The following is a 16,281-nucleotide window of genomic DNA, read 5'->3' as shown; positions in this document are numbered from 1 at the left end:
TTCCCCATTGTCATTAATTCAATCATTATGAATTAAGAACCCTGAATAACAATTAATAGTGGTACCGAGGTAAGGTTAGGGTCAAATTCCATAATATTTAGTCTTCTTCCCAGCCTGGAAACAAGACATCTTTGGAGAAGAACTGGAACGTCAACTACGAATTATTCACACAACTGTCAAACCTTTTAATAATCACTCGTTTTTTTTATGGTTTTTTTCTCACTGGTACATCGACTTTTCTGACAATATATAATGACTTTCCAAAACGTTATCCGGATTGTCAGGACATCGGGAATTGTACGGAGAGCTTTTCTGCACCAGTTATTCATTGTGGTACAAATAACAGTTCCATTTTACTATTTTTTATATGATTGATATTTTCGAATAAGTTGACGGTCTAATAACTCAAATTATATGTTTGAATGGTCGTAAAAAATGAACTTGAACAAGTGAAAAATAAGGTTATCTGACGTTCGATTGTTGAAAACTTTTTAAATGAAATCAAATATAAAAATTTAGTAACATCTTGAAATTTATAAACTTTCGCCAATTACGACTGTTATTAAAATAATGAAAAAATTATTTTTAGGCTCGAAAAGTTAACTTTTTGCCAACAAAATTGATCCTTGGTGCACCTTTGATTGCACAGTTTACCAAATTGGATCCACTGCCACCGTCTGATGTCACCAAAGCAATGTTAGCAGAAGCTGATGCACTTTTTGAACAGGGGAAATATCTGAATCTCTATGAAAAGTTCAAAAATTATAAAGTAATTGCAGAAAATGAAAATGAAATACTGTATATTCAATTACTTTATTATTAGATATCACTCTTTAGTGATTTATTCTTGCTGTCCAAAACGTCCATAAGATTTTAGATAGCATTATTTGCATGAGAACAATTTCAAATATAGCAATTTATCAATTTTCAGGATGGAAGTAGTGCAGAAATGTTGTGGCGACTTTCTCGAGCACTTTATCACATGTCAAAAAGTGCAAACCCAGACGAAGCGAAAGCAATGATTTACGAAGCTTATGATCTTGTGTCCAAAGCCTTGTCGCTCGAAGATGACATATCACAAGTTCATAAATGGTACACCGTTCTGTTGGATAGTAAATCTGAATACGAGGGTAAAAAAGCACGTATTCAACAATTACAAACTGTGAAGAATCATATGCTGGTAAAAACACTAAAGTTTTGAATGCCTGTTGATAAATTTTCAAAAATGCTACTCTTGAAAAATTCAAAATTTTAGAATGAAATGTAAATTATCAAAGAAGTTACATCGACTATTTAAGTTTTAAGTTTTATTTCTCAGAATTCCGAATCACTTTATCATTTTGGAGAAATTTTCAAAATTTTTTTACTTTTCAGAGAGCGCTTGAGTTGAATCCAAAAGACGCAACGATTTTGTATATGTTGGGGAATTGGTGCTATTGTGTAGCCGATCTCGCCTGGTATCAGAGGAAGATTGCAGCAGTCATTTTTGCAGCTCCTCCAACTTCGTCTTTCCAAGAGGCTTTAGAATTTCTGCTCAAAGCAGAAGAAATCGATCCGAATTTTTACAGCCAGAATTTACTCCTGCTTGGAAAAACTTATCTCAAATTGAATAACAAAGAAGAAGGAGTGAAATACTTGAAAATGGCATCGGAATATCCTGCGAGAAACAACGATGATCAGGACGCTAAACAAGAAGCAACGAAACTACTCAGTGGCTTATGAAAAGATGTTAAATGAGCTGTTGGTTTTGTGGTAAGAAAAAATTCATTCATTATTAAAAATTTTGATAAGTATATTATTTATATTGTTACTACTCAGTAGTAACATAATTTTAGAATAAAAATTTGCAGATTATTATTTTCATGATTCGTGCGTCCGTGTCTCTCATAAAACGATAAAAATTCATATTCAATCTGATCAACGATCAATTTCTTCAGTCTCCTCTGAATCAGGGAATTCCTCGTGCGTAAACATCGCGAACAACGATCTGAGGAGTTCTTCAAAATTATACTGAGTTGATCCGAGACTCGTACGAGATATGACGAGTAAATCGCGATAATGATTTTCGTGGATAGTTGAATAGCTGAGTTGTATTACATCGTTGCGCCATTGACGCAAGGAATCGCGTCTTCTAATTTGACCGTTGGCACTTCGAATTGAAAGGTGACGAGAGTTCGGCATTTCTCGATGATACTGAAAAATAAATGCATTTTATCTTCTTTAAGAGGAGAAAATAATGCATATTTTTCAGTGAAATTGTTTAAAAAGTTGTTCAAAGTATTATCAAATCAAACGAAAAAAACTCACGTGCGAAGGCATCTAGTTTACTTTACTATGTAGCAGCACGTTCAGTTTCAGTAATCCTTCACTTATATTACCACTAATTTTTTAATCCTCGACTCTTGATCACCGTTTACTTTTATTATTTCTTATCGAATTAAGCCAACAGTTTCCTTTTCAGAATTCTTCTGATTTTCAATCGTGGTCTCTGGCAGAGGCCTTGCTCCATCGACGTCCGATTCTCGAGCCGTGTTATCGTTTTTTTTCTTCACATGACCATGGGCTTCTAGTGTCGAGGAAACTTCTGACAGTTCTACAACAATACGACGAAAGGAATTATTCATCAAGGTAACCGGGAAATACGGAGAATATATTTGAAAAATATTTCAGTGTATTCGTAGACTAATTGTAAGAGACTTGCTTGGCCTTCGAAAATGAAATCTTCCACAAATTTCCAAATCAACTCTTTACCAGCAGTTCGTGAGCTTTTTTAAGAATCGAATCATCAGTGCACCACGAATAACGTTGCTATTTTTTTTCGATAAATCATGAATTTTTCGATCACGAGGTCCGTATCGGGTGCACTTTTGGGATAATGATAAAGTTTAAGTTTTAAGATCTTTTTTGTGTTAAGGTGTGGGAAAGTATTGAGATTCAAGGTTTGATTATATTATTGAATGAAGAATTTCAATTTATACAAAGTTTTATATGAATCTATAGTTTTTTATTTTACATATTTTTACATACATGTTTCGTTTTTCAAAACATACTTTATTTTTTATTCGTAAATTCGACATATTCGTACTCTTCGATTTATGTTGATTTGTAGTCTGGTGCTATTGCACTTGAATCGAAAACCCCTTACGAGGGTTTCAAATACTCCAAATTTGTATCACATGAAGCGAAAGTATTTTTATACGAGATTTTTTCTCGCAGAATTGTTGATTGTAGCAACGAAAAAATTATATTTTTTATACTTCTCTGAAAGAGTTTAGTTGAAATTGTAAACGATTAATGACTTTTATAAGCACTCATTCTTGTATAATTTTAGATGTAATATTATCTTGAAAATTCAACGAAATTTTTTGCACTCCAAAAACCTTGTCCTACTTTTAAGTATATTTTAAACTACAGTAAGTTATTATATCGTAAAACGTGCTTTCTCTGTGACGTTGCACATAGAAATGCTAAAAAAAAATTTACAATTTTGGAACTTATAAAATAGAGCTATCCAAGGAAAATACTTTACAATATTTCGATGTCACGTTGCACACGGACAAGGAGTACGAACAGTTGTATTAAATCGATTTGTCGTATCGGTATGCGATTCGAATGATAGCATTTTAACTTTATTTCTATTGAAGTAAATTGAAATTGTAATTAAAATTTAATTCAGTGAGCGTCAACGTTCGGCATCGCACTCCTCGTCGGAATTCGTAAAATTATTGGTGTACTCGAGTCGTCCTACCGGAAAATTTTCTCTCTCCAGATTTTCGAGTGGTTCGTTATCGAAATTTTCTGGGTCAGCGAGCCAATCGTCCCAAACAGGAGCCAATATATTTGGTGACCTCTGACGGATGGGCTCGTGGTTCACACGATTTTCCTCATTTCGTTGGGGATCTCGATCCTCAACTCCCTCATTATTATTTTCTCTATCTTCCAATGGTGGAGCAGCTCGACCGAAATTATTTGCCAAATAACTTGCTAAAGCTCTATTCGCTATGTTATAAATTCTTTCCTGATGAGAAGCCTGCAATCTTCGTCCCCAATAACTTTGGATCAGTATCGTCTCGAATCTCACTTCTTGGCCGCATGAACAAGACACTGGGATCATGAAAAATGGCTCGATTGGTAGATTGTCCGGATAGATCCATCGTACTGCCCGTTCGGTGCGATTCGACGTTCCACAAGTGTGAGACATTTTCGTTTTTCTGGAAATTTAAGAAAAATTCATAAAAGTTAGTTGGTAATTGAAATATATTTTGATTTTGGTCAAAATATTGGAATAAAAACTTCGATCAAGTTTTCATGGAAAATGTTTCAGAAAAATGCCATATTTTATGAATAAATACTTTGATCGATTCGCACCAATGAAGAAAATATAAATTAAGAAAAAAATTAAAGTTTTCCTAGTTTTCTTTTACGCGAAAATGGAATATAGAATTATGCGAACTCCAGTTCGATAAACTTTTATTTTAACTCTCGATACTCACGATATAAAATTTGATATTGTTTCCTCAGGTTTCCAGCCTTCTCCCAGCTCGACTTGAATCGTCAGATCGAAATCGGTGAATGAATTGGTGATATTTTCAGTGGAATTGATGCTCCTCGGCTTCCCAAATATTTCTCCAACAGTGATCAACCATTGAAACTTGTGTACAATTTCTACACTGTGATTGTTATTGTCAGGTTCTGAACCTGACAAAAATTAGCACTAGAGTGATTAATTTTTGGTGATCAGAGCTGATTTATAACAAACGTAAATGCGGAAGAACGTCCAGCGAGGGTTGAATAGTGGGGCTCTAACCCTTTCGGTCGGCCAATGGCGAAGCGCCATTCATCGTAACACCACGACACGTCTATGATTGGTTCCTCGACACTGATTTTCATTTCCTACCAAGTTTCGTCAGGATCGAGCGTTCTAGGAAAAACTATTTTCTTTCAAAGCCGAATACAACGAGCCCTTTCTTCTGTGGCTATTCCGAATAATAACAGTGCCGATCATAGGGATTAGCTTCGTTCTATACTCGATCCGACACCTGAATACTACGCTAGATTTACATAAGGGATCGAGGATTATAATTGAAGTCTTCTTAGAATACGCAAAAATGGTTCCTTTTCTTCTAGCAGTCGTAAGTAGACTCGAAGCTTTTTAAATTCATGAATCCCTTTTATTCAAACGTATTTTTGGAAAATATGGCATTGGAAAATGGGAAAAAAATTGGGAAAATATTGAGTTTCAATCTAGAACAATGAACATTTATTCCTGTACACAAAAATGGGTGAATTGCTTTACAATATTAACAAATTCACTGTAAATTTGCAATAAAAAATGAAAAATATATATGCAGTGTACTGGAAAATATGCAACGGACATCACGTCAATTTTTATATACAAATTGAAAGCTACTTATCGTACTTTATACATGAAAATAGAATTTGTACAATTTATCTAAAAATATAGGAACAACGAGCTTACAGATCATCGATGCATCGAAAAGTGCATAGAAATTCGAATTTACAATTGAAAAGCTATGTATAGAATTTGATTAACTCAAATAATGCACTTGGACAAATTTTGAGCAACAAAAAAACAAAACTGAAATTGCAGTAATATTTATATACAATAAGTACTGCGTAGATTTCTATTTACAATGTTTTTTATTTTATTTCCTAGAAATTCACCAAATTTCATTAACGTTCGGCTTCGTCTGCTTCAGTGTCGACGATTCGATTTTGTCTTCGATTTCGCCTGGGACGATTTCTGCGAAGTTCTTCACCGTTGTATTCGGGATAAACGAGCCAATCACGGATCACAGGGCCCAGTAAATTGGGTTGTCTCGGAGGATTGTTTGCATTTTCGACACGTTCCTGAGGATATTCCACGTTCAGAAAATTTTCCTCGTTCAGAAGGTTATTTTCACGGTGAATCCCATATGGCCCACGGTACTGATAATTCTCTGCCAAATAATTGGCCAACGCGTCGTTCGCTTCGTGATTTATTGGCTCCCGTTGAAGAGCGTGTAATCCCCGATCTACGTAACTTTCCACCGTTACAGTTTCGACTCTCACTTCGTGGCCACACGGGCAAGGATGATAAATCATGAAAAATGGATCGGTTGGCAAATACTCCGGATATTTCCATTGTACGTATTGCTGGTCTGGATCCGCCATCAAACAGGAAGGGTCCATTTCGCTTGAATCGCTTTTTTCTATTTCTTCTTAAGTGCTATTGAAGGAACGTACAAAATTATTAGTTTTTGTCTTTTCATTTTAAAACCAGATCATAATTCACAAAATTTTATTATGTTTTCTAAAAAAACCGAAGAAATATCCGGGATTTTCTAAACATTCGTTTTCAATCACCATATCAAAAGCTTTGGACAATTTCTAACTGATATTTATGTCGTTTTTGAAAATTTAAGAATAGCACAAAAATTTATTCAAGCAAAGAATAAAACGCAGTACGATCCAACGAGTTTTAATTCACACTTTTCTTTCCATTGAGTACACCGAGAAAAAAATGTTCATCGATCGAAATTTCACTGGGACGAAAAAATAGTAGATTCGACTATATGTGTTATTGAAATGGCAAATAATTCAGTTCGTTCGACAACGTAAAACAGTTGCATCCACAATATTTTCGTCCAATTGAAAAATATTATTTCGAAGCTTCCATATGTACAGTCTGATAGTAAACTAACCTTGTAGAACTGCGTGGTGTGCACTTTATTCCTTTTGCTCACTTCGATTCCTCACAAACGTTCGACCAAGAGTGTCTGATATTTCTATTAGCCAGTGTCTTTTATACCAAAAATCCCCCCTCTTTCGTTGTAACAAACGAGAAAAGCCAATGCCCCCCGATCTACGTTTCCCATTGGTTTTTAACCGTAGGGTCCTGACCCAGGTCAGGGTCCGCAGGGACCAACATTTCTTAGCATTGAGCCTACCACCAATTGGAATAAAGTTTTGTGTTGCAACAAGTACCTGAAACCATGGGACTGAGACTCTTCACGGTTTTCATTGGAACGATGTTAAATTGAGAATATCAAAGAAGAAGAAGAAGAAAAAGCCTGGAAAAATATTTTTCGATCGAAGAAGAAAAAAATCAAACTCATATTTTTCATAAAGTTTATTCTCATTTGCGTATAATAAAAAGGACAAAAAAATACATATCACTTATTAAGTAAATACGAGTTGATATAATTTATCTGGGTTTTCGCCTTGTTTTTCTTTTGCTTTAATTCAAATAAATAATAATTTACGCGTGGTAGGCCTAAGAGAACGAAGGAAAAAGGATCGAGGAAAATGGGCTCGAACAGTCGCTCTTGTTAAAACGAATGTCTTAGTACGTACGGTTAAAACTATCGAGTGTATTTTTATAGTTTTTAAATCGTTCATCGAAAATGAACATACGCACAGGCAGGCTCACACACGCATACACACACACACACACACACATACTCGTACAGACATACATTATTACGTCTTTATTCAAGCACATTCTAGTGTCATGTGAAAAGAAAAATCCTACGTAAACGTTTTAAGTGATTCGCCAAATTGATTGATTAAATCAATTAAATACATAGCCATAATTACGTCGTAGCGTCGTCGTTCGTTTAAATATAAAATGGGCAAAACTTAAGATCGTTTTTATGGGTCAGTCTATCGAGAAACGAGCTTTGAAATCAAACGAAAATCGTACGTTAATAAATGATAATGATTTGAGTACATCTTTCGTGAAACGAAAACTTTTTTTCTCCGATCAAATCGATTTTTAAGGAGGGGAAAACTTTTGGTATGAACGTTTGCTCGAATCGTTTGTTAACTATAAAAATAAGTTTCCTGGTCTCACAGGCATTTTCTTTTACGATTTTCTTCTTTCGTCGAACTTGAACGTCAGAAACGTTTGATTTTTATTCGAGGTTTGAAAATTATTATTCGAGAAATATTTCTCATTCATTTGCACGTGTATTCCTCAGTGCGCTCGGTACAAGTGTCGCAGTGGACTCGACAACACCAATGAAATTTGCATCTGCATTGCCACGTTCTCGTAAATTGATGCGTGTTGTATCCTCGACCACAGCACATTAGGTCACAGCCATCGGTACCTGGATGAAAGACAAAAAGTTTGGTTGAATGGTTAAAAAAATTTCACTTTCTGGCGATCAGATGCAAGTACATTTGCTTGGCGTTTCTATTTTATTTCGAATTCGATTTTTTTTTTAATATAAGCAAAAAATAATGAGAGGAGCTTGAAAAATTGTTGAAAAATCGAAATAGCAACATTTTTTTTTGATTTTTAGGAAACTGAGAATGAAAATAATTGAATGAGCTCGTTAAAATGGTTTTGATTCTCTGATTTCGATAATATTGTTCATTGAGTTGATCAAATTGATCGTGCCTCCGACATTTTCGATCATATTTAGATTTTGATTCTGATGAGAAAAAAAGTGTTTTTGAATATGTTTTTTTGACTCACCTTTGCTCGTACGGTTACAGGATCGACCCTGCGTGCCCAGGCTGCCCTGAGCGAGATCAGGTTCGCAATAATTGGGCGATGCTTCAAGAAAAACGAGCTCGCTCCTTTTTGGAATCCTCTTTTGGCTCATTCCCGGACCACCGCTAACTTTTATCCTCTTCAACACGAGATGCGGCCTTCGAGGTTTCGACGACTTTCTCAGTGGTCTACGATCGTTCCGGGAACTTGAATAGTCCAACGACTTGCCTTGGGACTTTGCATCGTTTCCGATAATCGGGACTATGTCCATCGACGACGAATGCGTCAAGTAATCCGAGGCCTGTGAAAACGATTGTAAAATCCGGTTAATTCTTCACCCTCTTCTCATCTCACAACGATTTTCATAATCTTCAATTCAGTCGACGATCAATAACTCGAACAAAATTGCCGATTTTTTATCCCCCAACGAAATAATTTCCCAATCAATCGTCAAGTCTCAATTTTCGTCTTACTTCACGAATGATTTTCGTTCGTAAACAAGAGTGATTTCCAAAATAAATACAAAGATCCTCAGTAGAATGAATTCCTCTTGAAATGTCATTAAAAAGTTGATATTGACCTGAATCGTGGGTGGAGGGGGTGGAGTTATAGCCATAACGGGTCGTGCTCGATAATATTTTTTCATGAGAGCATCGCCGATCTGTCGAAAGCTGGGGAGGGTTCTCCAGCAGGTTCTGACAGTGCAGGATCCGGAAACGCCGTGGCACTTGCATTCGGTTTGTAGCAGGGCCTTGACTATCTGAAACAAAATGGTGCGGGAAGAAAAAAGCGGTGAAAATGAGGCTAAATAAATTACAATGAGGCTGGAAGGGGGCCCTGGATCGAATGCTCCGCTATGCTCGCTCAAATTAACCTATTTACATACAAAGATCCACGTGTGTGAGGCTCGTACGTGAGCTCTATACCGAACACGTATTAATATATACTTTATGATATACCGTTGCTGATGGTGTATGAAAAAGGAGAAGAAACGAAAATTAGCATAAGGAGACTCGATCGTGCATATGTGTCTTATGTAAATCTTTTCTTCAACGACTCGAGAGTTACTCCCAAGTTCTCGTAAATCGTGACTTGCCAGTATGAAGGCGAGTGAGAAAGGGAGAAGAGGGAAGAGATAGAGAGAGAGAGAGAGAGAGGAAAAATGAAGCTATGAGCATAAACGCGAATGTATAGACTTGTATTTATAAACGTTAATTAGATTGCAGGGTGAATTTCGAGTCCCTCAGCCGTTCTCGCCTCTCTTTTCTTTTGTCAACGTTGCTGTTCCTCCAGGTATGATGACGACAATGAGAGCAGGGTCATTTACTGCTGGCATAACGATGCTCATTGTTCAATTTAGAATCCTCATTCGTAATTGGGGGTCTCCGGATATTCTTTCAGCCGTTTTATTTCACTGCTACGTTTTATTAGTATTTAAGAAGCTTATTTGAGATCCAGGAAACAAATGGATCCCATTGGGACCCGGTTGGCCGAGCTCGTCGCTCGTCCAACGTCGCCAGGTGTACAATCCACGATTCTCAACCAGCACTTCCATCAGGTACACATCCTCGGGCCTTAATCCTTTCATTTATCGGATTTCTATGCTCAACTTTCACGCTCACACTTTGCCGGACGATTTCATAAACAGTCGAACCCGCCGATCCGTCCTGATGGCTCGCTTTATTTTCCCTCGAGCACACTCGACTTTGATAACTCGAGACGGATCCGGGGCTCCGTTTTCCTTCTCGACAGGGAAAAATTCAAACGGAGCGTCTCGATTAATCGGTATTCGAAATACTCGAAAATTGCGATGATCCAAATGGGAAATACGCACACGAGCGAGCGGAGGTTTTATGAAGTATGCATACGTAAAATGAAATAACTCGCGGAGGCCGATATACGAGCGGGGATTTCGCATTAATCGTCGAACCTCTCTATATACTTTACGTGGATACTAGAGTTATATGGTCGCCTAACGTTCTCCCGCACCCGTATTAACAAGCGAGTACAAGCTGTAACTGATCTCGATAAAGAGATAGCGATATCAGCGCGACGTGGGCAGTTTTGATTCTCTTCGGCATCGCCGATCAACATACAGGTTGTTGCAATCCGTGTGTGCAGCGAAGTGGAATTGAATTTAAGGCTAAATTTCGACGCGAAAATGAAATTGTTCAACGACTTGGACGAGTTATTGCGGATGGAATAAAAAAAAAATACGAATGTGAGCACTCTCATTGAGGTTAGCGGCGAAAGGACCGGAGATAGCGTAAAAATGCATGGAATCATTTTTCTCCGGAACGAAATTTCCTACAAAAAAGTTCCTGACGGCTTTTCAATATTTTCCTTAATTCAGCCTCGGGAGGGTATCGAAAAACCTCCAAGTCCCCAGGCTTCCTTTCCGATTCGCTTTAACCCCTGAAATAATGAAATTAGACGAGCCTCGCCGGGAACTTTTTTGTAGGAAATTAAATCTCCTACAAAAATGGTCCTACGCATTTATCGTCTATCTCCACCCGTTCGCCCGGAAATCATCACTCAACCCAAAACTCACGGCTCCAACTTCCTTCCGGAAATTGAGCTACGTTACTGACTATTCGACCTGCGAGACCCTGTACATTCGTCGATTTTTGCATGTCCATACATATTATATGCACGCAAGTGTACGTAAGTCCGCAGATAATGTACATACGCATGTTTATATAGGGGCCTATCCCGTTACCTGTTATTATCCCTACGTCGCGAAGCCAGATCGATTTACAGCATAATTCGAGGAAATCGGCACGAGCGTAACGAAACGTTATTAATGCCTACAGACACGAGCAGGCTGCTCGCACGAGGTACCTGATGCAGGTATAGTCAGTAAAGTGAGTTGAGTTTGCCTGCTTCGGTTGGGTGTACATGGAGTTCCAAGTCGATCGGTTCGACGTTTTGTTCCTGTTGTTTGGCGTTTGCGATTGTTTTTCGAGCCGAATGGATGCCGCGAGGGCCCGGTCGTTGTTTCTTATTCGCCGAGAGACTTTTCGGGGACTTTTGTCGAGAAAATAGATTGATTTTGTGAAAATTTGAGACGCTTTGAAATTGGACGACTCGTGTGGATACGGGTGATAAAAATGGGCTGAAAAATGAGGAATTGCCGAGTTTTCTCTGGCGCTATTGAACGCCCAGGATAAACATAGATCGACTCCCGTTTTGATTAATTTGTTTGGACTTTTGTAGCGCGAGACCGGTCCCCGATTAATTGAGTTAGTCGAACATGCCGTTGACAGCGAGTCGCGATTCAATTAGGCGCAACAGCCGGCTCCACTTTGACCGCGCTCGCTCCAAACGCCGAGCTATCGGTTGTGCGTGCGCGGGGATTCAAAGCATGGGAAGTGTGGGGAGTTTGAACACCTTTTCGTTTCGTATGATGAAAAATTTCTCACCTTTCTACCGGCCTTGTTGTTGTGAAGATTCATGAGGCTCCTCGCGTCACCTTCGACCTCTCTCGAGTCCAAAAACCTACGCGCGAATCTGCGTGTATCGTTAATTTTTCAGGTTAATAATAATCGCTGCATTTTTTTCGATTTTTTTTATTTAAAAAGCTCATTTTTCTTGCCAATTAAACCGCCCGTTCGTCACTTTTCTTTAGAATGTAGACTCTTACCTCATTCCGTAAGTTACGTCCGCACTGCATCCTCCCCACTCCCAGCCATTTGGCGGCAACTCCTTCCTCGTTCTGCACAAATTGACAGCGATGAAATCAATCGTTTTTCAATCGTCGCTCTCGTGTCGACATTCCCAATTTTTATCTCGTTTTTTCCAAATATTTTTGTTATACTGAATTATAGAAAAGTTGAATTGATTCTTCGAGTTTTGTAGGATTCGTTTCGACACACAAATTTATGGGAAATCATGCTACTGCAATTCAGTCGACGTTGCATTCAATATTCACCTTGCCTCGGGATGAAAGATTGAAAATAAACGACATTTTTTTATTTATAACATTTATAACTCACCTTACAGCTGGTTCGCAACCACAAGCTGTTATGTTGCCCCTGCTGCAAGCTGCTGTAATCGCATACGTAATGCCAGCCGAGCTTATGGCGTACGTGAAAGCTGCTTCCCTGCTGCCTGCAAAGAAAAACACATTTTGTTGAACATTTCATTTTCAACTTCCATACAAAAGTTCTTTCATCAATAATTTTGAATTTTCAATGCACCTTCGAAACAATTTAAATTCAATGAATTTTTCGAGAAGACTCAAACTCTGACTAAAAGTGGACTTTTAGTCAGAGCGGAATACGAGGAATTAGCAAAAACTCTTTGCATTTGAGAGAGTAAATTAGAACTTGAAAGAGACGAAGCTTCATTAGCTGCCTTCCGAGGATACCAATGGAACTCGACGAAGATATTCGGCGCTACAAGATACATCAGTTCTGAAGATGTCAACACTTTTATTAGCACGAAAGAGAAAAAATCGAAATCTGACCTGATTATAAAGATTCAGTGGCAATGAAAGAAGATTTTGGAGAAATCAAACTCGTCGAATTCGAAGATGGATGACGACGCGAATGTATACGATCCAAAGATCGATCAATACCGTAGCAAAAATCTTCAACTTTCAACGTAAAGTGCCAATAAATCTTTGTTAATTGAAGAGAACATTGAATTCCACAATGAGTGCATTGGAAGGTAGAGAAAGAGAGAATAACTAAAAAGACGCGCGGTTGGTGTTTAGCATGTGAAAGAAGTGCGAGATTGGCAACGGAAGGGTTTAGTGCCCACACTCACTTTTCCATATAGCTCGAGGAAATAAGGCGAGGAGGAGGTTGCGCGTGGTGCAAGTTGAGAGCGCGGGCAGTTTCTGTCATATTAATTTACAGCCTCGAGTATGCTTGCGGGCCTGACTAAGCGTGAGCACAATTAATTACCCGCGGAGAGCTTTCAGCTCGTTTGCCATGCGAGATGAGTTACAGTCGAGCATTCTCTTATTTTTCAAAAGTACTTTTTCTCTTTCCTTTCTCGTATTTTATTTTTTTCTCCGCTCGCGAGTGTTCTTCGTTTTGCATTTGATCTTGAAGTTCCCACGCGAAACGTCTGGTACGTTCGCGTCCATTTATTGACCGCGAGCCCTTAAAAACTGTTCGTAATCGCAAATCGATCGAGAATTTCGAAACGTCCCACTAGAATCGACGTTTTTTCACCTTTCGCTAAAAGTATACCAAGTCCGGTGCGAACTGCGAATACGAGGACGAAACGGCGGCGCATTTGTTGCGTGACGCCGTTAATATCACGGGAGCAAATGAGAGATGAATGTCTTCACGCGACGCGCCACTCGCGAACTCGAGTCGTGAGAGAGACGCGCCGCATCGAGAATTTAAGATCGAGTACACGGGACCAGCGCACGATCAGATGTCGTTTCAGAATCGGAGAACGCGAGATATGAAAATGCAAAGATACAAAAAAAAACGATGCGGATCGCGTGTGCCGCGCCTCTCCGAGGCGTATGATTGCGTACGCGTCTCCTCTGACGTTGCAAAGTGCTTGAGAAGTCCTTACAATGTTTCAAGAAACCCTATTAAATATAAATTTACAAAAACCCATTAAGAAAGTACGTTTTGTTGTTTTTTCTCCCAACGTCGATTCGGACGTTCATCCGACCAATGACCCGGTCAGTCGTAGCTCGGAATCGCCGTCCCAGCATCATCTTCTGCAGTAAAATTGAACTTTTCATATTTAGAAAAAAAAATTCGCTCGAAAGATCTGCGAAACGTGAAATCGGCGAATGGAGGAATTTTTTCTGCTCGAGCAGCGTGGTTCGTTGGTCGCTGCGCCTCAAAACACAATGTCGATTGAGAAACGTGCGAATCGAAAGTGTGAAAAACTGTACGATCGAGAGAGCTGGAAAAGCAGTGAGAAACGAGCTCGAGGTTCGGTCCACTCTCGAGTGAGCTTCACTGAAACGAACTCAGATGCGAGGAACGTTGATCGAAAAGGGGTTGGGATCGCAAGGATTTGGCACAATTTCTGGCTGATCCTCGACATCAACCAAGAGCATACTTGACCGTACGCTGTGGATTTATGCAACGTATTCATAGGAGACTGGGATAAGGCTAGGGCAGTCGCAGAGAGCGAGGCGAAAGAGAGATCGATATCGCGACGATCGGTTGCCTGATTTATAAGACGCCCGCGGAGATAGCGATCTCGTTCGTCCGCGGTGTGTCGCAATGCAGCCAATTTATGTAGCACGCGACGTTCTGCCTCGCGTCTGTGTCTAGCCCCTTGGCCCTCCTCGCCGCGCGCTAGTTTCTGCATCAGAATGCAACGCGTGGAACATCGAGAGAAACGGGAGGGTCCCAGTACGACATCAACCAAATGCCCAGAGTCTCAATTGCCCAGCGTAACTTGCCATCGTACGAAGTTCCCAAGTGTAGCAATTGCCATTCGTGTCAAGCGACCAGGTGTATCAGGGTCCCAGTTTGACACCAACCGAATGTGCCCAGTGCCTCAGTTTGCAGCGCAACTTGCTATCGTACGAAGTCTCCAAGTGTAGCAATTGCCACTCGTACCAAACGACCAAGTGTATCATTTGCCCACAGTATCTACCGACACACGTACCAGCTGATTTTTTTCCGGTTATACTTCTTTTCAAGTAGAATCGTCCATGTTCGGTTCTCTTCGAAGCGGGTGATTTTTTAAAAATAATGACTATTTACTGCATCAGCTTCCTGAGTTACCTTAAATATCTGCGAGAATTTATTATCAGATGATGAACACAACCCTCCTATGGTTAAAGCTGGTTCACTCTCGAACAACGATCAATCCTATCGTAAACGTAACATTGACACACACATATGTATAAATAGTCATAATATAGTCAGTGGATTTATCCAGAGACGCGGTAGTGGTTCGTCACCGAGTATGAAGGTAACTCCTGTATTGCATGTGAGTCAAATGAGTGCTAAGTTTTCAAAACGCTTTTAGACCAAGTTTAATGTATCGATTAAACGTATTGTTAGTGGATTTGTATTGCAGTATATTATTAACTGGTGAAAATATCAAAAACGATAGTTTTGCAAAATCATCAACTGATAAATGCAAATTTCCACGCTGATAAATATTCACTGGTATTTTTTAAAGAATTATCTGTATTTTTTGACAAATTTTATTGCACAACGTGTTATTTCGTTCTTTAACTGATCCTATACGAATTCACTACGTAATGAACAAATAGCAACGATTTAGTTGAAAAAAAAACTACATGGTGAATTCATAGAGCATCAGCTAAGGAACAAAATGTGACTTCGTGCAATAAAATTTTGCAAATCTGTCGATTTTAACATCTTTACATATTAATAAAATATGCTGTAATACAAATTCACTAACAATACGTTTAATCGTTATCTATAACTGAAAACCAACGTGTAAAAGAAAAGTCAGCGTGAGATCTGCCGCACTATTATATACGCGAATATGCCATCTTATGACCCCATAGCAATTTTAATATCGTTCTGAAGGATGAACCATTGCAGATAAGAATTTGAAAATTCGCGACGATTGTTTTTACTTTAGAATAAACAAAATAGCGAAATAGCCTGAAGCTCGGCATAAGAGAAAACAATGAAATATAAGGGAACTGTTCGTAATCAATAGTTTAAAAAAACTATTTGTCCCTTCTATTATTTCTACCCTCAAATTTGTGTAAACTCTTATACTTTTATGAACGCAAGATAAAAATCGGTTCGGTCGCGTCATGCTGGCCACATCGACAGTAGCCAAGCCATAATATAGGTTTCATACGA

The 16,281-nt window shown here is 38.7% G+C and overlaps 2 protein-coding genes across 9 annotated transcripts in view; one reads left to right on the top strand and one right to left on the bottom strand.

The window, feature by feature from the left end:
- Positions 1 to 76: 76 nt before the first annotated feature.
- On the top strand, positions 77 to 8,628 carry LOC122412567 (regulator of microtubule dynamics protein 1-like). Of its 6 annotated transcripts, XR_006261388.1 has the most exons (7): positions 94 to 333; positions 590 to 769; positions 932 to 1,180; positions 1,375 to 1,752; positions 2,462 to 2,628; positions 4,522 to 5,132; positions 5,721 to 6,716. XR_006261388.1 is itself a non-coding variant. In XM_043422213.1 (5 exons), the coding sequence occupies exons 1-4, from the start codon at positions 253 to 255 to the stop codon at positions 1,720 to 1,722; spliced, it is 858 nt and encodes a 285-aa protein (XP_043278148.1). In that variant the 5' UTR covers positions 77 to 252; the 3' UTR covers positions 1,723 to 1,752; positions 1,938 to 3,686. The 6 variants fall into 6 exon arrangements, 2 of the variants coding, with proteins under 2 accessions (XP_043278148.1, XP_043278147.1); XR_006261387.1 differs by lacking the exons at positions 4,522 to 5,132; positions 5,721 to 6,716 and adding an exon at positions 1,938 to 2,163 and having other exon boundaries at positions 77 to 333; positions 2,462 to 3,686; XR_006261390.1 differs by lacking the exons at positions 4,522 to 5,132; positions 5,721 to 6,716 and adding an exon at positions 8,503 to 8,628.
- Wnt2 (Wnt oncogene analog 2) overlaps positions 7,118 to 16,281 on the bottom strand; it is an 87,560-nt gene continuing 78,396 nt past the window's right edge. For all 3 annotated transcript variants that reach the window (XM_043422208.1, XM_043422207.1, XM_043422209.1), the window contains 6 exons: positions 12,496 to 12,610; positions 12,144 to 12,215; positions 11,923 to 12,010; positions 9,081 to 9,260; positions 8,483 to 8,801; positions 7,118 to 8,111 (listed from right to left, as the gene is read on the bottom strand). In XM_043422208.1, coding sequence (XP_043278143.1) covers positions 7,960 to 8,111; positions 8,483 to 8,801; positions 9,081 to 9,260; positions 11,923 to 12,010; positions 12,144 to 12,215; positions 12,496 to 12,610 — 926 coding nt within the window. In that variant the 3' untranslated portion in view covers positions 7,118 to 7,959. The remainder of the gene's footprint in view (positions 8,112 to 8,482; positions 8,802 to 9,080; positions 9,261 to 11,922; positions 12,011 to 12,143; positions 12,216 to 12,495; positions 12,611 to 16,281) is intronic.

Source organism: Venturia canescens, chromosome 6 (assembly GCF_019457755.1).
Source record: "Venturia canescens isolate UGA chromosome 6, ASM1945775v1, whole genome shotgun sequence".
NCBI lineage: Eukaryota > Metazoa > Arthropoda > Insecta > Hymenoptera > Ichneumonidae > Venturia > Venturia canescens.
Note: the sequence above shows the minus strand (reverse complement) of the source record. Positions and strands in the feature narration are given on the sequence as shown.